The sequence below is a fragment of the Pseudonaja textilis genome, chromosome 4, assembly GCF_049901715.1.
Source record: "Pseudonaja textilis isolate UNSWEBS1 chromosome 4, rPseTex1.2, whole genome shotgun sequence".
Lineage (NCBI taxonomy): Eukaryota > Metazoa > Chordata > Lepidosauria > Squamata > Elapidae > Pseudonaja > Pseudonaja textilis.
This window is the reverse complement of record NC_141993.1, coordinates 3,314,194-3,334,614: the sequence shown is the minus strand read 5'-3', so window position 1 is coordinate 3,334,614 and position 20,421 is coordinate 3,314,194. Positions and strand designations below refer to the sequence as shown.

General features: G+C 39.9%; 1 protein-coding gene across 3 annotated transcripts in view; it reads left to right on the top strand.

The window, feature by feature from the left end:
• Positions 1-20,202, top strand: part of NFKB2 (nuclear factor kappa B subunit 2) — a 48,026-nt gene extending 27,824 nt beyond the window's left edge. For all 3 annotated transcript variants that reach the window (XM_087932133.1, XM_026714494.2, XM_026714493.2), the window contains 9 exons: positions 10,223-10,337; positions 10,990-11,197; positions 11,465-11,634; positions 14,400-14,502; positions 16,968-17,200; positions 17,443-17,521; positions 17,755-17,927; positions 18,010-18,121; positions 18,206-20,202. In XM_087932133.1, the coding sequence (XP_087788259.1) occupies positions 10,223-10,337; positions 10,990-11,197; positions 11,465-11,634; positions 14,400-14,502; positions 16,968-17,200; positions 17,443-17,521; positions 17,755-17,927; positions 18,010-18,121; positions 18,206-18,342 (1,330 nt within the window). In that variant the 3' untranslated portion in view covers positions 18,343-20,202. The remainder of the gene's footprint in view (positions 1-10,222; positions 10,338-10,989; positions 11,198-11,464; positions 11,635-14,399; positions 14,503-16,967; positions 17,201-17,442; positions 17,522-17,754; positions 17,928-18,009; positions 18,122-18,205) is intronic.
• Positions 20,203-20,421: the final 219 nt, after the last annotated feature.

Below are 20,421 nucleotides of genomic sequence, written 5' to 3'. Positions count from 1 at the left end.
AACTCACCTAGCAAGATAGTTTTCCTTATGTGGTATCGTTGGTGAAATTACGCATCTCCAATGTTATATAAAATTATGAGGAGTCTGTGTATAATTTTGTATTAAAAACAACAGGAAAAGCAATTAAAATTCTTTAAAAAAATAAAAATCGAGTCTAAAAATGTCAGAAGCAATCATATAGGAGGCAAGTAAGGCTTACGATAAGATGAATTTAATGAAGTTTATAGCAAATCAGGAAAAATATCAGAATTAAACCACAATGAAAAGTAAAGGAATTAGAATTGATCCATAAACCTAAACCAGGATGAGAAGCATTGAGATTGCCAAATAAAGTTAAACGATATTGGAAATGGTAGAACTTCATAAGAAGATAAAATACATTAAAATAATTTTGAAAATTCAAATAAATCAGGAAAATTCCTGGCAAATTAGAAAAGATGAAGAATGACAATTATTTTGATTAATTGTAGTGATTATTTAATTAGCAGATCTCATACAGAATAATAGAGTTAGAAGAGGCCTTGGAGTTTATTCTAATCCAACTCCTTGCTCAAGTAGAAGATCCCATATCATTCTGGACAAATGGTTGTCTAATCTTTTCTTAAAAACCTCCAGTGATGGAGCACCCACGATTTCTGGAAGCAAGCCATTCCATTGATCAATTGTTTTAATGACAGGAAAGTTCTCTTTAATTCTAGATTAGATTTCTCCTTGATAAGCTTCCATTTGTTACTTCTTGTTCTGCCCTCAATTGCTTTGGAGAATAGGTCAACCCACTCTTCTCTGTGACAGTCCCTCAAATATTGGAAGGCCGCTATCATGTCACCTCTTGTCCTTCTCTTCATTAGACTAGACATATTTAGTTCCCTCAACAGTTCATTGTATGATTTAGCCTTCATCCCTTAATCATCTTTGTTCTTCTTCTCTGGACTCTAAGCATCTTTTTTATATTGTGGAGGCCAAAACTGGACTCAGTATTCCAGTCTTGATCTTGCAGTATTCCAAGTGTGGTCTTAGCAAAGCAGTATAGAAGTACGGATGCTTCCCCTGATCTTAATACTAACAGGCCTAGGACTGCATTTGCATTTTGGTACCATGTTTCTCAGAAAATAAGGCTGGGCTTTATTTTTTTACAACCTCACCCCCCAAAAGCGGCTAGGCAGTCTTTTCAAGGGGTGACTTAATTTTTCCCCTGCGGGCAACCTCGGCTAGATCGCCCCATGTGCAGCCTCGGCAAGATCTCCCCACGCACAGCCTCACCTCGCCAGCACGGCGCTCCTAATGGTCAATAGAAGCGGCCCGGTGGCAAGGTGTGGCTACCTGCAAGGCGCTCTAGCCGAGGCTGTGTGTGGGGCAATCTCGCCTAGGCTGCCCGCAGGGCGCTCCTAATGGCCGATGGAAGCGGCCCCGTGGCGAGGCATGGCTGCACGTGGGGTGAGTTTGGCAAGTTTTTCCCCCCCTCTGCCCTTCCCCCCATGTCTCTTCACCTTGTGTTCAAACAATGTGAGAAATGGTGGAGAATGCATGCGCTTAAATAGGCCCAAATTTGGGGGGCAGGACTTAATTTGACTGCATGCGAACAAAGAAGTGCTGGGCCTTCCTGTGGGGGGGAGTATTATTGGAGAAACACGGTAGTTGCAGCACTCTGTTGGCTCATATTTAAGAGATTGCCACTAAAACTCCTAGATCCCTCTCACAGTTACTGGTGTCACTTATTCCATACTTGTCCATTTGATTTTTCTTACCTAATTTTAAAATCTTACTTTTCTTACCTCTGAATTTCCTTGCAGCCTCTTGAGGCTGAAAAATGGGCCTTCTGGAAATACCAGAAGTGCCGAAATGGGCCCGTTTTCAGCCTTCGGAGGCTTCCCTTGAGCCTCTGGGAGGGCGAAAAATACCTCAAATGGGCCCAAAATCAGCTGGGAGGCGCGTGCATGCACAGTGCAGGTAAGGGGGAGGGGCGGGGGGTGTTGCATTGTGGGTACTGGCATGCACACCACAACTAAAAGGTTCACTATCACTGGTATAGAACCATGTGGTACTCCCCTGAGCATTCCCTCCATTTCTATGTAGTTCCTGTAAAGACTGCACACTGAGTGTAGCTGATCAGCGAGTCACGAATCTATCTGGTGGCGATGCTGTCTAACCCACATTTTTCTTCTTACCAAAAGTAGTCTGTGGGCTACTTAGTCAAATGCCTTGCTGAAGCCTGTGTCTACAGTATTTCCCCGATCCACCAATCATCGCTTTGTCAGAGAATGCAATACAGCACAATAGAGTCATTAATCTATTCTATGCGTACCAAAAAATAACTCCTAAAGCCAAAAATAAAAACAAATTACCCACATCAATAAGAAAGCTATCATCCAAGAAAAAAAATCTCTTTGGTGAGCCAGCAAAACTGGCTACGGAACTAATTTTAAAAACTGCTACAAAGCCTTAGGCTGCCAGATAAAGGTGGAATGTATCAATCACCATTGCAAACTGGAGGAAGAGTTGTTAAATTTGAACTCTTCCTAAGCCTTGTATAATTTTGTTAATGCCAAACTTAAAGACTCAAAATCTATCCCACCCCTAAAAGGGCCTAACGGGGAAGACTGTAACAATGAAACTGTAAAGGCCAACCACTTTAATAAGTTCTTCAGTTCAGTCTTTGTCGAGAGCAATGGCTGCTGCCCCCCATTTCCTAGTCACACCACAACAAATTGTAACAATTTACTACATATTGACTTTGCAGCAGTTAACGTTGAAACAGCACCTAAAGCCATCCCTATCTATTGGCCCTGACGGATTATATGCCTACTTTTTGAAAAAGTTTCCATTGCTCTAGCCAAACCTCTAAGCATAATCTATGAGGTATCTTTCAGAACCAGCTTCCTGCCCGACTTACGGTTATTAGCTGCGGTCATACCTATTTTTAAAAGGGGAAACCCTAGTCTGTTAGAAAATTACAGGCCAATCTCACTGTGTTGCGTCACCTGTAAAGTCATGGAATCTATTATAAACCAATCCATCATCCTACATTTAGAAACAAACATCCTACTTTTTAACAAGCAGTTTGGTTTCAGGAAAAATTTGCCCTGTAATCTGCAATTCCTACAGCGTAGAAACATTTGGACCACACATCTAGACAAGGGTAAAGCAATAGACACAATTTATAGACTTCTGCAAAGCCTTTGATTCAGTGATGCACGACAAACTACTGCTGAAACTTAGTTCCTACGGCATCTTCGGACTCCTGCACAAGTGGATAGCCATATTCCTGTCAAACAGACAACAAATGGTCAAAATAGGGAAGGCCCTATCAAATGCAGCACCAGTTAATAGCGGTGTCCCCTAAGGCAGTGTCTTAGGACTCACATTCTTTCTGCTTTACATCAGTGACGTATGTGACAACATTAAAAGCAACTGTGTCCTCTTTGCAGATGATGTGAAATTATTATTTTTAATAAATTGTATTAATGAACAAACAGAAAAAACATTAAAAACAGTGAACATGCATAAATAACAAAAAATACAAATTTACATATGTACATAAATATTAATCATCTTTGTTACAATTACTCCTTTCTTTTTTTAAACCAGTGGTAAAACTTCTCCCAAATTTTATAATAATCAGATTCAGTCTTATCTTTTAATTCTTGAGTTACTCTATCCATTTCAGCGCACGACCAAATTTTTCTAATTATTTCCATCTCTTCTGGCATATCATTTCCTTTCCATCTTTGGGCAAGAGCTACTCTCGCGGCAGTGGTGACATGAACTATTAGGTATATTATCTCATTATATTTTCCAACATTGATTCCCAATAGAAAAATTTCAGGTCTAATTTTACACATCTCTTCTAACCAGTTTCTAATTTTCAGCCAATATATTTGGACTTTTTCACATTTCCACCATACAAGGTAGTATGTTCCAATTTCTTTGTTGCATTTCCAGCATTTAGTGGATAATTTCGGTTACATTTTTGCTAATTTTGATGGTGGGATATGCCATCGTTAAAACATTTTATGTAAATTTCCTTTATATGATGCCATCGAAGTAATTTTCCTATTCCTGTCCCATAAAATCTTCCAAATTTATGCCATATCCAAATCTTTCATCCAGGCCAGCATCATTTCTTTCACCTTTTTCTCTTCCAATTTACATTCCAATAATAATTTGTAAAAAATTTTAATCAGTTTCTCATCCATCCCTAATAATATTTTATCTAATTCTGTTTTCTCTCTATTAATACCCCATTCTTTCATATCTTTACTAAACCTCAACTGTAATTGTAAATAGGCCCACCATTCTATCTCAAATCCCAAATCCTTCAAATCCTGTCTTGTTTTTAACTCACCCTTCTCATCTAATATGTTCTCATATGTAATGACCTGTCCTCGTTGCAATAAATGTGTGTACATTAATGCTTCTAATGTAGATAGCCAAGTTGGTATTTCAATGTAGAATTGGCATTTAGTTTATTCCACGCATTTAATAAGATCTGACAAATTTTATACCTTTGAAAATAGTTATGAATTTGGTGTTTGTTCTGCCACAAAAAGGTATGCCACCCTGCCTGTAGATTATATCCTTCTAATGTTAATAATCTTTTATTTTTAACACTTATCCAATCTTTAACCCAAGTCAGAATGGCCGCTCTGTAATATATTTCCCGGTCTGATAGGCCGAATCCTCCTCTTTCAGTAGTGTCCTCTAACAATTTCAGTCTAATTATGGGCTTTTTTCCCTGCCATATAAATTTTGATATTAGCTTATCCAATTGATCAAAAAAGTTATCCAATTGATCAAAAGTTTTTCTCTAATTTTACCAGAGCATTTTGGAATAAAAACAATAATTTTGGTAATGTGTTCATTTTTATAGACGCAATTCTCCCCATAAGGGAAAGTCTTAGGTTGCTCCATTTCCTAAGATCTTCAGTTATTTTTTTGATTAGTGGGGTATAATTGTCCTCTTTGAGGGTTATACATTTTGCTGAAATTACAATTCCCAAATATTTAATTTTATTTGTCGCTTGGATGTCCATTATCATTGTTAAATTTTCTTTTTGTACATTTGTCATATTTTTCGTAAGTATTTTAGTTTTTTCCTTGTTAATTTTTAGCCCCGCTACTTCATCAAATTCCTCTAATTGCTCTATCAATTTTGGTCCCGAATTTTGCGGATCTTCTAAAATAAAAACCAAATCGTCAGTGAAGGCTTGTAATTTATATTCTTCTTTCTTTATTTTTAGTCCTTTTATTTCCGGTTCTTTCCTAATTATTCTTGTTAGTGCCTCCAAAGTCAAAATAAATAATAATGGTGATAATGGACATCCCTGCCTCGTTCCTTTATATATCTCAAATTTATTTGTTGTATGGTCATTTATCAATATCCTAGCTTGTTGTTTATTATATATTGCTTATACTACATTTAGGAATTTTTGCCCAAAATCCATATACTTAATTTGTTGCAGAATGAAACTCCATTTTACATTGTCAAAGGCCTTTTTAGCATCCAGGAATAATAATGCTATGTGTTCTCCACTACACTCTTCACTATGATGTCTAAAATTGTCGTAATATTATTGCTAAAGTGTCTAAGTGGAAGAAAGCCATTTTGTTCTGTGTGTATAAATTTATTTAGTATTTTCTTAAATCTTTCAGCTATTATAGTTACAAAAAAATTATAGTCCACATTTAATAGAGATATTGGCCTATAATTTCCTATCTTTGTTTGATCATAGAAATCTTCCGCTTTGTCAATTGTGTCTAGTAGATGTCTTTCCTCCTGCCAGTTGACCATAATTGCCTCCAGCATCAACCATCTAAAACTGATGTTGTATTTTTTATTTGCTTCATTGTAAGAAAGTGGTACGGTCTTCTCAAGTCCCTAACTCCTCTCGGCACCTGTTTAAAAACAATTATTTGTTTTCCGTTATGTTCTACTGGATTATCTCTCGTTCTGTGTAATATTTCATCGTGCGTCGACTTCTTAATCAGTCGAACATGAATTTCTCTAGGAAGATTGTGCCTTCTTGCATAGTTTGTCTGCACTCTATACGTCTCGTCTATTTCCATCGCAATTTCTTCTTTTTCTGTTTTCAATATTTTTGCAATTATCTCACCCATTACATCTGGCAAATCTTCTTCTTTTTCCTCCTTAATATTTTGGAATCTCGGATTGTGAGCTGCTCTGACTCATCTAGAATAGCAGGAGGGCTATGTGAGGATTTTAGTTCTGTGTTTAACACAATTCTTCCATGTAGACTAGTGTCTAAACTTCTGGACCTTGGGCTTTCTAATTCAATCTGCCTTTAGATTATGGATTTCCTGTCTGGTTGCTCACAGAGGGTCAGATTAGGTAATCATACCTCTTCAGCCCTTATTCTTAACACTGGTACACCACAGGGTTGTGTGTTGAGTCCCTTATTCTATACTCTTTATGTGCATGACTGCATTCCCACTCACATTAGTAATACTATTGCCAAACTTGCAGATGATACAACAGTGGTGGGACTTATCTCCGGGGGGGATGAGTCTGCCTACTGAGATGAGGTAGACCAGTTGCTTTTGTGGTGTGGAGACAATAACTTGGTCCTCAACACCAATAAGACCAAGGAGCTTATAGTGGATTATAGAAGGAACAGATAAGACATCCAGCCCTTGCTTATCAATGGAGACCGAGTGGAGCAAGTGGCCGGTTTTAAGTTTCTGGGTGTTACCCTAAAAGAGGACCTGACCTGGGGTGCCCACATTGCAGCCCTGGTCAAAAGGGCCCAGCAGAGATTAGACTACCTGAGGCTTCTCAGAAAACAACAACTGAATGAGAAACTGCTGGTGACCTACTGCTGCACCATAAAGAGCATTTTAACATACTGCACCTCTGTATGGTTTGCCAATTGCACGGTGGCAGATAAGACAGCACTCCAGAGGGTTAAAGTCATTGCCCAGAAGATCATGGGTTGCCCTCACCTCTCTTTGGAAGAGCTTTATAGCTCCCGCTGCCTTAAGAAATTCCAAAACCTTCTCAAAGATCCATCTCATCCTGGGAACCCCTTTTTTGAACTATTAACCATCTGGCAGATGGTACAGAATAATAAAAACAAGGACAAATAGGATGAAAAACAGCTTCTATCCCAGGGCAGTAGCTCTTTTGAATTCTGCTGTATAGTGCAGTGTTGGTGTGGTGTCGGGGGTTTTCAATTCAATGTGTGAAGGGTGAAGGATGTGTGTTTGTGTTTATTTTCATGGTCATGGCCATGATGCACACTGAAGATGGTATTTGATTTCGTTGTACGAGGTGCAAGGACAATAAAGTAAACTAATTTATCAGCTTTTCTTCACATGTGTAACGTCTTCTCCAGCCAGTAGGTGTCACCCTCATGCTTTCATTCCATTTTCACCTTTATAAATCCAAGTTTATTCCACAAAAGTTCTTCCACTCAGAATAACAGAACAAAGAGGGAAAACATCTCAATGCCTTAAGCAATGTTTAAATTCCTAAAATAACCAGTCCATCTTTCCTTTTACTTTAGATTTTAACTTCCTGTTAATGTTGTTTTGTCTTCTACTTCGATCTGTCATCGGCTCAAAATCTCACTCACTGCTATTCTTTTGGAGGTGGGAAAAAATGTTCCTTTCCTTCTGCACTGTAGAGTCCAATTTTTTTAACCACTTTTTGGGGATGTTAGGTCCAAGGTAGAAATTAGAAATCTCTCACCCAGATCAAATACATTGCTGTAAAATCATCACTTCCTGCTTCCTTCGTCCTGGTTGTCACAGCCTTGGTCTGGCCATAATGGCTGTCCTTTCTTCCGCTAGTCAGAAAGGTTCCTTCAGATCAGGTGAGGAGCCCACCACCCCTCACGATCAACAAAGGGGCCCCTCTATCTTTGTCACCCCTCCAGGGTGGCTTTGGCTCCATAGGACCTCTTGGCAAATAGAATCGGCTGGGTTTTGCGGAGCTCCGCTAACCCACATCTGTATCGCCATGACAACAACCAGAAGCTCCAGAACCCATCTTCTTTCTAAAGGAACTATATATTACAGGTATAAAATATTTGAAGGAAGTTGTTAAGTGAGACAGTTAAGTGAATTTTGCTTCATTTTATGACCTTGTTACAGTTGTTACACAAATCGCTGCAGTTGTTAATTTAGTAACTTGGCTGTTAAGTGAATCTGACTTTCCCCATTGACTTTGCTAGTCAGAAGGTCACAAAAGTTGATCACCTGACCTTGGGACAATGCAACTGTCATACATATGTGTCAGTTACCAAATGTCTGAACTTTGATCATGTCACCTTAGGGATGTGCAGCAATCATGTGAAAAATGGTCATAATGCACTTTTTTCAGTGCTGTTATAACTTTAGATCAGGGGTCGCCAACCTTTTGGACCTCAGGGACCACTAAACTCATAATTTTAGATCGCAGGGACCACTAACTGGTTCTGTGGGCGTGACCTAATTTGTGGGTGTGGCTTGGTGGTCATGTGACTGGCTGGCCATGGCTTGTATGTAAATATTATAAATATTTATATAAATATTGATATTTTTTTATAAAAAATGAGCAACTTTTACCCAAAATCAGGCAAACAGGCAGGCAGATTGAGTTGCTCACAGAATCACAGATTCATTCAGAAATCTATCTGCCATTGGCTAGCTCAGTCTGTCATATAAAATTTACTTGCAAGCAAACTCACAAAATTTGCTAGCAAGCAAACTCACAAAATTAACTCACAACACACCATGTATGTAAATATTGAATTTTTTATAAAAAAGAGCAACTTTTATCCAAAATCAGGCAAAGCAGGCAGATTGAGTTGCTCACAGAATCATTCAGTGATCTATTTATCTGCCATTGACTAGCTCAGTATCTCAAATTTGCTTGCTGTGAGTCTGCACTGAATTTGCTTGCAAGCAAACCTTCAGTCCTAAGGGAGGTTCGGCTGTATTTAAAAGCAGAGCCGAAGATCTAAAGACTAGCTAGAAAACAAGAAATCCAACCATTTTCTGCTTCCTAGCTAATCTAAATCTCCCGGCACAGCAGAACAGATGATGGTCGGAAAAAGGAAAAATAGCAATTTAGCAGGCAAGTTTGCCGGGTAAGGAGTGAGTGGGCGGGTAGGGTTCCCGCGGGCCATGTGGGCAGCGCAGCCTTGTGTTTCTGCACAGCCTGGATTAATTGCTTTTGGGGGGGGTGCTCTGTGGGTGAGACTTCTCTGTGGCCCACCAAAGTTTTCTCGCGGCCCACCAATTGGCGGCCCACTGCTTTAGATGGTTGCTGAACAAATGGTTGTAAGTTGAGGACTAACTATAGAATGAAGATAAGTACTGGAATATCCACATATGTTAAAAGAGGAAAAAAACCTACGTGAGGTGTACTTACTTTTTCACGTGACTATAAATTGTTACTGAATTACAACATAATATAATAATGTTATCATGCAATATAAAATTACATGGCAAAATGGAGACAAAAATAATAACCTTGGAACAAGTGTTTCCAAACACATTTGCAAAAAAAAAAAATCAATAAAATGTATACCAAGCTCAACCTAAGGGAAAATTGTTATAAAATTAATGGTAGATAAAAAAATACATGATACAAAGCTTTCTCACTTCTTGTGAAAGTTATTGGAATGTTTGTAAATCTCAGTAGCTTCTCTACATAGTTGTATATGATGATTTTTATATTGCTAGCACTTGTGTGTTTAAAATGAATTTAGTGTGCATTATGTAGCATTGCTACCACAGATTTTTCAAGTTGTTCCAACTATTTTTCATGTTGTTTTAATTGAGAACTAATGCTACATTTTGTAGAAGAATCTGAAGGTTAAACAGAGCTTGATTTCCATCACTTTACATCACACCAAAATAAAACAGTCCTTAATTAACTAACACCATATATAATCTATAGCACTACTGTATATTCAAAGAAAGATGAATAAAAACTTGCTTCTTTGGAACTTCTTCAGATCAGGCTAATTACAAATTCAATAATCAATCAGAAACAGAATTCTGATGATATGATCCACTTAGTTCTGTTACAAAGACAAAAAGAGCTCAGTTAGTTTCTGCTCTGTTACATGGGAACTGCCAGGCATGCCTGGGGTTTGTGGGCAAATTGGAAGAGGCTTTAGGGATTGCAATTCTCGTTTATGGTTGTCGACTAGTATTGCTGTTACAATTAAGCAGCTATATCTCTTTGTTCTTAAATCCATATTTTTTTCCCCCACAGGCCTTTGCACTTAGCTATTATTCATGAGCAGACAACTGTGATTATGCAGCTGGTCCAGGTGGCTATAAGTGTTCCTAATCAACAGATCATCAACATCAAAAATCACTTACAGCAGGTACAATAGGTAGTGTCTCAAATTCAGTGATAACACATTTGTGGTGAGAGACGAGTATGCATGAATATAGGAGAGATCTGATCAGGGGGTATACTTGCATTCACTTAAACAGGTAGCCCTCAATTTATGACCACGATAGAGGCCAACATTTCTGTTGCTAACTGAAGCATTTGTAATGTGAATTTAGCCTCATTTCATGACTTTTCTTGCCACAGTTGTTAAGTGAATCACTGCAGTTCTATAGTAACACGGTTGTTAAGTGAGTCTGGCCTCCCCATTGACTTTGCTTGTCAGAAAGGTTGTGAAAGGTGAGCCCAGGACACTGCAACCATCATAAATATGAGTTAGTTGCCCAGCATCCACATTTTGATCATGTTACTATGGGGATGCTGCAATGGTTGCAAGTGTGAAAAATGGTTATAAGTCTCTTTTTCAGTGCCATTGTAACTCTGAACTGTCACTGAATAAGCTATTGTAAATTGAGGACTACCTGTACAGCTCTGTGTAATTTGATTTTTGGATTGTGCCTAAGGGTAAATTTGTAGTTGAAAATATAAATACAAGTAGAAATTCTCTCTGGTGACAATCTATTGATCTTGTTAGCTTGCTCTGATCTTTTGACGGAACTTGGTTCTGACCCTTTTTTCCTTAGACACCATTACATCTGGCTGTTATTACCCATCAGCCAAGGGTGGCTGGTTTCCTACTTCAGGCGGGAGCAGATCCCACTTTGCTGGATCGATATGGCAACTCAGTTGTGCATTTGGCTATACATTTGGATGATGAAGTGATGTTGAAGACTCTTCTCTGTCATTTGGGCCCCCAGACTCTCCCACTTCTTGAGATACCTAACTATCTCGGTGAGTAATACGGGAATTGTAAGAAACCGGAGTCTCTCGTTACAAGACCACCGAAATCAAATTGGATGTTGAAGGAAGGGTGACTGTGATTATGGTCATAAGACGAGGATTACCTGTACTACACTATCAATTGTATAATTCAGCATCTCAGTCTGGATCTGTAAATAATCCTCTATCATGCTTGATGCTTCAGCCCTGGTTTGGGCTTGAAGGATGAGTCTCCCAGTCCTGCTAAATGTTGAATAATATTTACTGCTGTTGCTTCAGGTCTTTTCCCCGTGCATCTTGCGGTGAAGTGTGCAAACCTAGCCTCTCTTGAGTTGCTGGTTGAGAAAGGAGCTGATGTGAACGCGGCCGAATGGCAGAGTGGACGGACACCTTTACATTTAGCCGTTGAAATGGATAATCTTAACATGGCTGCATGCTTGATAAAGAAGGTGAGTGGGAGTGACTCTAATGATGCAGCATTGAACCTGCTCCGTTCTGCGATAGATCTGTTTACAATACAAAAAGGTTACCATGAACAAATGGTAGCCCAGCTGGGAACAAGATAGATTTTTATAGTTTCTACTTTGTAATGCTGGAAAATGAGAGAGTTTGCACTAGCAGAGTCTGTCGTGGGTTTCTCGTCTCTTTGTGTATCCTCCAAGACCATTTATAAATGAATAGATAAATAAACAAACCATTCTTGCTCATATCAGAGGAACTAACATAACAAAATTATAATATGAAAGATAACATAATATAACGTAACATAAAGAACACAATACATAAGGAAAAAGGAGATAGCAAAGGTCAGCTGGTGACGTGAGGTACAGGGATGCAGAGACCTTTAGGTGCCAAACAGCAGGAATAGCTGTGGCTGTCACACAGCTAGGCTGGGCAGCTGAGGTTCCATGCCACACTGCTGACCTAGGCTGGGGTGACTGGGACTTGCTGCTCTGAGAACAGGCAGAGGGCTTTTACATGGACTTGGTCAGTACTGAGCTTACCCCTCTCTCTCAGAAGCCCTGGTTCTTCAAGGAGCACGTTCAACATTTGCTGTAGAGCGTGTGCTGGAAGCATTCTAGAGAAACCGTCTGTAGGCTTCAACATATTGAAAGCTGTTGGCCCTTGATAAGGAGGCAGTGAGCTGTATCCAGTGTAGAGCCCAGACAAGTAGACCAAGCATTCAAGGACCCCGCCACCCTGGCCAGAGATGGTGGAGAATGCAGCAGGCAAGGAGCCTGGCAAGAACAGGGAGCCATCTTGTCAGCTGCTCTAGATCATATGGCTGCTCTAGGTCATGATCCGGAACTCATGGCCACTTGCTTTCCCTTGCCTCCTGGGAGCTGCTGCCCCCTTTCAAATGAGCAGCTGTTTTACAAGACCACGGCTGGCCACCAGAAGGAAGCCGCTAGTTGCATCTGGTGTGTGGACCCCTGACAGGCAGACTGGGCGCGCACACAGGAATTCACAATGAACTGTGACCGCTAAAGTGGGGCAGGCTCACTAGGAGTCCAGTGGTTGGGATGGTGGTAGCAGTGAGAACTGTGGTGACCCGGGGCATGGCACAGAGGCAACAAAGTCAGCTGACAGTTCAAACCCACCCCTTTATGCTCCCAGGTTTCTCCCACACACACACACCCCTCCAGCACAAAGCTGTGAGCACAACGGCTGCAAAACAAGAAATGCAGTAGGGCAAGGGAATAAATCAATTAGTCCAGGAAGCAAAGGAACAAGGCAATTAATCCAGGAAGCAAGAAATAAAACAAGAAGTCCAGGAAACGTCCAATGTCAGCAAAGGCACACAATGCTCCATTAATTCAACGTTTGTTCCCGACAAATGCCCCTCCCCACAGCGTCTCTGCCGGCATGCGCGTGCGCTATCATACGCCCGCACACTTTGGGCATACCACAACAAAAAGGTTTGCCGTCCTTGGGCTAGTCCATGCAGTTGCTGGGATTCAAGGGTGACTCAAAGCAGCAGTGATAATAATAATAGAAATAATAAAATCGTGAGCATTTTGATTTTCAGTAGCTTGGAAAACCATTCCTAAATAGCTAAAGTTTTAAGCTACTGAAGGATGTGTCTACATAACTATCAAATTCACTGGTTTGGACATTTAGAGAAGGTGGGTTATCTTGGTTTTGGCAAAATGTGTTATTAATTTCTCCTTGTTGCACTAAGAAAGAAGTGAATACAAAGCTTTTTTTTTTTAAACCAGTGGGTAAAGGACAACATTGCTGCATCGCTGGCATTCAGAAATCCATTGATTAATATATCTGAATTAGCTTATGGGGAATGGAAAGCAAGACTTTTTTTTACAGTAGCTCTTAAAGATTTGAATATATTTGAACTTTGATTCATAACTATTTCCTAAAAGGTGATCTGTTTTTCATCCAAATCCTAAAACTAGACTAAAATAATGCTGGTATTTTTAAGGATTTCTTCTTTGGCAGCCTTTTGTTGTGAATGTAGTTGCCTCAGTGGAAGAAGCTACTGCATCTTGAGAATCCAGAATACTATTTCTTAGAGCAAGAAGTGGAGAATTTTACTCTCACTTTGTATGTTCCATTCCAGTGAAAATCACATTCTTGGAAGACCTTGTTACTCTAGGTGTTCTGATAAAATGGTACATAGTATTTGTTTCTTGATCCTTGTAGATCTGATGTCGGTAAAGGATAAAAGCTAAATATATGCGGACAATAAAATGGTAGAATTAATAAAACATTTTTAAAAATACAAGGGAGGATTAACAGAAAGGTTGCTTCCATTTTGCCATCCCTGATTCCATCCCCTTCATAAAACTTTTATTCAGTTCTGCCCTGTTTTACCAATTTGACTGACTTGCTGCTTGCTGCAGATTGCTCAGTTAATCAGGAGGGAAACTAATGTAGTGAACAAATTTTTTGAAATTTATGTAGTTATAATACACACTAAACATAATTGGTCTTGCAGTAGGTTTCTTAGTTGTAACATTTGTACTTGTTAAAATATTTATTATTTTGGCTCCATTCAAGTATTGTAATTATTAAAAAGAAATAAAGGAAATAAGCTGGCATCTGTGAGATAAGCTGTTAACTATTAATTAACATATCCTTTTCCTGAAAGACATGGGTTTTCAAGGTCCAATAGACTGCATCTACTTTGAATCTTGGAATCACAGGTAGGAAAGTTTGTCCTTTATCTTTCACTCACTCTGTATCCTTTTTTTCCAAGCTGGGAGCTGACGTAAATGCTCAGACGTCTGCTGGGAATACACCCCTTCACTTGGCAGCAGGATTGGGCTCTCCAATTCTTACAAAGATGCTAATCAGTGCGGGTAATACATTTCTTCAATACATCCTGAATAATTTATTTCCTCTGAGAAATGGTGGGTTTGGTATAAATAGATAGAATGGTATATAATTCTTTATTGGCCAAGTATTATTAGTATTATTAGTATCTGTTGTTTATTGTTGGCTGGAAGTAGTGAAAATCTGAAATCTGACACACAAGGAATTTGTCTTGGTGCAAATGCTCTCAGTGTACATAAAAGAAATGATACATTCGTCAAGAATCATAAGGTACCACACTTAATAATACTCATAGGGTACAATAAGCAATCAAATCATACTAGGAAACAGTCAATATAAATTGTAAGGATACAAGCGACAAAGTTACAGTCATACAGTCACAAGTAGGAGGGGATGCATGACAAGGAGTGATGAGAAGATTAATAGCAATAGAAGTGCAGACTTTGTAAATAGTTGGACAGTGTTGAGGTATTATTTGTTTAGCAGAGTGATGGCGTTCGGGGAAAAACTCCTTATGTCTGATAGTAGTTCTGGTGTGCAGTGCTTTATAAGCGTCATTTTGAGGGTTAGTTGAAAAGGTTTAGAGAAAGGAAGGGGCATACCTTTTCCTCAACTTTTTGCTTTGCTGTGTTAAACAGTATTCACGTTTTGAAAACAGGAAATTTTAAATGTCATATTCTGATACTTTTGTTTCTTACTATCAGTTTCCACCTTGCCACATCAGTCTCCTATCTTAAACACCCATTTTATAGTTGATTTAATTATATTGTCACAAAACGTGTTGAAATATAAATGAAAGGCAGGATAATGGTGCTGCCTTGATAGTTATGGCTGCTGTAGTTCACAACATTTAGGGGATAACTGGTGTAGGATATACTACCACATAATGACCATTGCAATATTCCTGTGGTGACATGATAAAAATTTGAGCACTTCACAATCCACCCACCAGAGGTGCTACAGCTGCCTCCCCCTACTTATCTCTCCCTCCATCTCAGCCACTCACCCATCTCACACAAAACTGCCTGCTCGCCATGTATCAGCCTTGGTCAGTTACAGGGCCCACCAGGGCCTGCAAATTGCCCCACTTACTTGCAGTGTTTCTGCAGCTATGGACAGGCATGTCCAACCAACACAGGGAATGGCCTTCCTACCGAGACTATTTCGTACCAATCTGCAGGAGGGCTTATTTTTGGGGGATCCTTCAGAAGGCTTGAGAATGGTGACTGTTCCCGGTGCTTTGGAAGCCTCCTTCTGAGAAGAAACTTCCAAAGTACTGTAGGAACTGGCACCATTTCCGTAATCGTTCAAAAGCCTTCTGACAGGGTAGAGGGAGCAGGACACCCCACCCCCCCCAGGGTGTGGCAGGTTGCCACATGTTAGTGGCCTGGATGAGGCCTTCCCCATTCCCCAAACATCCCTGAGCACCACCTAAGGATGTGCGTGCTGGGATTGTGGTTATTGAATTAAGTGGTTATTGGACATCTCACTTCATAATCATTTTGTTCAATGACTTGAGATTCTGGTCACAAATTGTGATAATAAATTAAGGACCACCTACGTTTTTCCATTTAACAGGTTCTCTGATCCTCCAGTGCAGCAGTTCCCAGCTTTTGTGGCTTGGAGGACAAGGGGTAGGGAGGGGATGGTTCTGTGTGAGCAGCATGGTGTGCATGCAGCCCCATTGGTCCCTGTTTGCTGATTGTTGAGCCCGGTTCCAGAAGGCCCAGTAGTGGCCGCAGCCTGGGAGTTTCGGACCCCCTGGTCCAGTGGATTGTATGAATGCTGTCTGAATTGGGGGAGGAAAGAGGAATCCTGCTTCAAGAGGGGCTATTGTGTGCAGTCCCTGAATTGTATATTTTTGGCTCTATCTACTACATACTTTTTATACTAGTATTTGTTTCTCCCATTTCTGTTTTTGTCAAGCAGGTTGGGACTGTTCAGTCCAGCTTGTTTAGTTGCTTTTATAATGTTTTGAGTCTGGTATAAAATTATATTTGGGATTCACCTTTGGTTATTTAGCATTCATCCTGAAAAAGGATGAATGGCTTAATCTACATCCATCCTTACGTGCATTCAATTTCAAATTTACCTTGCAGACTACATTGATTGTAGCATTACTAAAAAAAATTTAGTAAATTTATATGCCCCTTGATTCCAAGCCACTTATTTAATATTTAATGATTCTTGATGCCCCTATAAGTTTGTGCTACATAAACCTTGATGGGATATGTGATACAGAAAAAAATGGAACTATTGAGTCTTCTTTTTTCAAACGAAGATGGAATTAAGAATATTTTTCTAGACATGAGAGATAAGAAAAGTGGTTTCAGCCACACTGACGGTATTGGCCTTTTGAATGATAATCCTCATAGCTGAGGTTTGTCATGGTTAGATCTTTCTTCTGTAAGTTTTGCTTAAAAGCATGTACATCATTCATAATCTTTGCTCCGTTTTAGCAATGTTCTGACTGCTGTATTTCCTTTCCCAGGAGCAGATATTTTATGTGAAAATGATGAGCCCATTTTGGACCCTTCATCCCAACCAAACAGTGACGTTGAGCTGGACGAAGAGGAATGGGTCACAGAAACGGGAGAGACTGGTGGTGAACTGACTAAGCAAGGCCTGGATTATATTCCCGTATTGGAGAATGAACAGTCCAAAACACGTGAAACAAATCAGGGTCGAGGACATACCCCACTCGATCTGACTTGTAGCCAGAAGGTAGGCAATGGCTGGAGTTGTGCAGATGATGGTTGGAGCAGTGAATTAATTCAGTTACTACTCGCATCCATTAAGAACTTCTCATTCCTCTCCATGTGTTTTTTTACATTACATTTATGGTGAAATGGGCCCATGTATACTGTTGCAGTTCCCCCTGGAAAGATAGTCTCTTTTTAACAAGTGTTGCCTTACTAAAAGGTAACTTAGTAGGGATATTTCAGATCCAGTTTCTTTCTTTGTAGGTAAGAGAGATACTACTACAAGTTTTAAAACAGGATGCTGGAAAGAAGCAGGCTGGTATTTCTTCTGCGCATAACCAAGGTAGGTAAAATCTGGCAGGCTCCCACTACAAACTAATTAACTTGCCTGGTTTGATATGTGCCAACTCATTTTGGGTACCCATTTGCTTCTGATTACGGAGAAGACACAGTGCTATTTTGGACGTATCCTCCTGCATAGAAATGCAATGTAAGACTAGCAGTATTTTTGATTTTTTGATATATTTTTTTTGCAAATAAATAACTTTTATTCTCCACCTCCCATCTCTTTGTCAGGTAACATCCTACTTTTGAATAACGATGTTCTTCAGAGACTAGAGAAGCTCTTAAACCAGGGCTGCCAAGGGGCAAATTGGACAGAATTGGCCAAGAAATTAGGTCTCTGCAGTTTAGTGGACATGTACAAAGACACAGTTTCCCCCAGCAGAAGACTCCTACTCAGCTACGAGGTCAGTCATCCTTCTCTCACATATTCCCACTTGAGAATGGATGCCATCCTTGAGTTTCCCTTTAATTTCTGATTTTTCTCAGATTTCTGGTGGCAGTCGTGAAGGTTTGTTGGAAGCACTTGGCTCTATGGGACTGACAGAAGGTGTGAGTTTACTACAGAGATTAGAGACTTTTGACAAGCTACAAAGTGCAGGTAACAATACGGAGTACGGGTAAGGCTGCAAGTGGATGGTGAAAGTAAAAAATAGTTATTACCTTTTTTTTCCCTCTACCTCAGAGCTGAAAGAAGACAGCGCTTACGGCAGTCAATCAGTGGAAGCGGAACCAGCAGCTTTATCCGGGAAACTACAACCTGCCCCATTGCTGGAGCCACCTTCTCCCTTGCCTCACAATCAGCAAGAGCAAGTGCACTGATACTAGATGAACATCAGGAGAAAATGAGTATTGGTGCTTACGCATACGCCTCTCAAGAGTCCGGGATACTGTCATCAATGAGACTTGCTGTACAGTCTGGGTCATTCCCATTTTTTCATGGCCAGTCTGCTGCCTATATTAGCCAACTATAAATGTGGAGAAATGTGGATGTGTAGTCCAATATCAAGCTCTGATCCAGGCCTGCTCACATTCTAGAATGTTTTTAACTATGGTTCCCCTCATAGTGAGGATTTGTTTGACAATGAAAGCTGCCTGGGGGGGCAAAATTGGATTTCATTGATCCATGCAGACTGGGATGTTATAAATTAGTTAAACTGTTCTCTTGACTACAGTTTAGTAACTATTAGGAGATGCCATTGTTCATGAGAATGCTTCTATCAGCAGTTTCGATATACACCCTGCCCAGTTTTTTGGTACCAGATAACTGCTTCCTTTCACATTCCTTATTCAAAGAAGTCTTCTATTGCAGAATGCGTTCAATGGGGAGATAACTCAGTTTACTGTTTATTGATGATTTAAGCTACTCTGATTGTGTGCCAAGAAGATAGCTATATAAATTGATCACACAAAATAAACTGGTTTTTATAGCATTCCAGTGATGCTAATTCTCCCAATAAGAATAAACTCACTAATGCGTTTGATGAGGGGGATAACACCGTTTACTGTTTATTGATGATTTAGGCTGCTCTGAGTTGTGTGCCAAGTAGGTAGCTATGTAAGTTGATTACATAAAATAAGAATAAGAATTCTCCCAGTAAGAATGATCTCACTATCTTTGCTTATTGAAGCTCAGTTTGAAATAACTATTTTTAATTTTAAATCTGTTCTGGCATAAGAATCTCCTTTGTTCAGAAAATTATAAATTTCTGGCCAGGGGAAAAAGAAAAAAGGAAAATTGCTTAAGATCTCTTTTTTGTTGTTCAAGGTGGTTTTCTTTAGCAGTGTTTTAATCTGGGAAAGGAAAAGGTACAGAGGTGGGCTTCAAATTTTTTAGCAAGGGTTCTCTGCCCAGTTGCTTGGTGAGTGTGGCCATGGTGGGTGTGGCCTAGTTGGCCTCCATGGTGGGGGGAGGGCCATTTTTGAGCCTCTGGGCGGGCAAAAATGGCCTCCCCAGGCTCCAGAAGCCTCTGGAAGCTGGAAACAGGCCAATTTCCGGCGTTCCTGAACTTCCGGGAGGTCCACTTTTTGCCCTCCCTGAGCCTCCATGCGCACCCTGCACTTACCTGCATCCAAAACAGGCCAGGTGGGGACTCCTGGGAGGGGCGAGGTGGGCAGGGCGGGGCCAGACAGGAATGAGATTTGGGGGTTCTCAGAACTGTACAGAATCTTAGCTAGGGGTTGTCCTGAACCCCCACAAACCACCAGCAGCCCACCCCTGTACAGAGCGAGATGTTACAGCAATAATAACACTCTTGGCAGAATGAAATGTTTTAACATTTCATTTAACATTTAAAGCAGGGGTGTCCAACCGTGGCAACTTTAAGACTTGTGGACTTCAACTCCCAGAATTCTGGGAGTTGAAGTCCACAAGTCTTAAGGTTGCCATGGTTGGACACCCCTGATTTAAAGTTTATTTTGTCAAAAGTAGATCATGTATGGGTTTTATAACGTAGAGCTGCAAAACTTCCTTGTACCTGTGTGCCTTTAAAATGTGGCTGAAATGAACATAAGATTGTAGGATAGTTGAAGGTGAATGCCAGTTTCTTGTATTAATAACATTCTGTGTGACTAATTAACATGTAAAATGAGATTAAAGTAAGATGTATGAAAATAATTGTATATTACTTTGCATGTAGAATCAGAGATTTCCTGTGCTAAATAAAAAATTTTCTACCTCTTGCTTAAAGTATTTTTTCACCCTTCACCAAAATGCTTCAGCCCGGTTCTAACATAGAAAATCCTTTTTCCTCACCTTATTGCTTCAGTGGGCTGTTTTCTACCGGTAGTTTGTTACCTTCCTTTACTTTTATTCCTTGCAAAGTCACTATAAACGTTTTTTTAAAAAACATCTTCCCTCTTCACTTTCTCTGTAGTGACTTTTTTTCTTCCACTCTTATC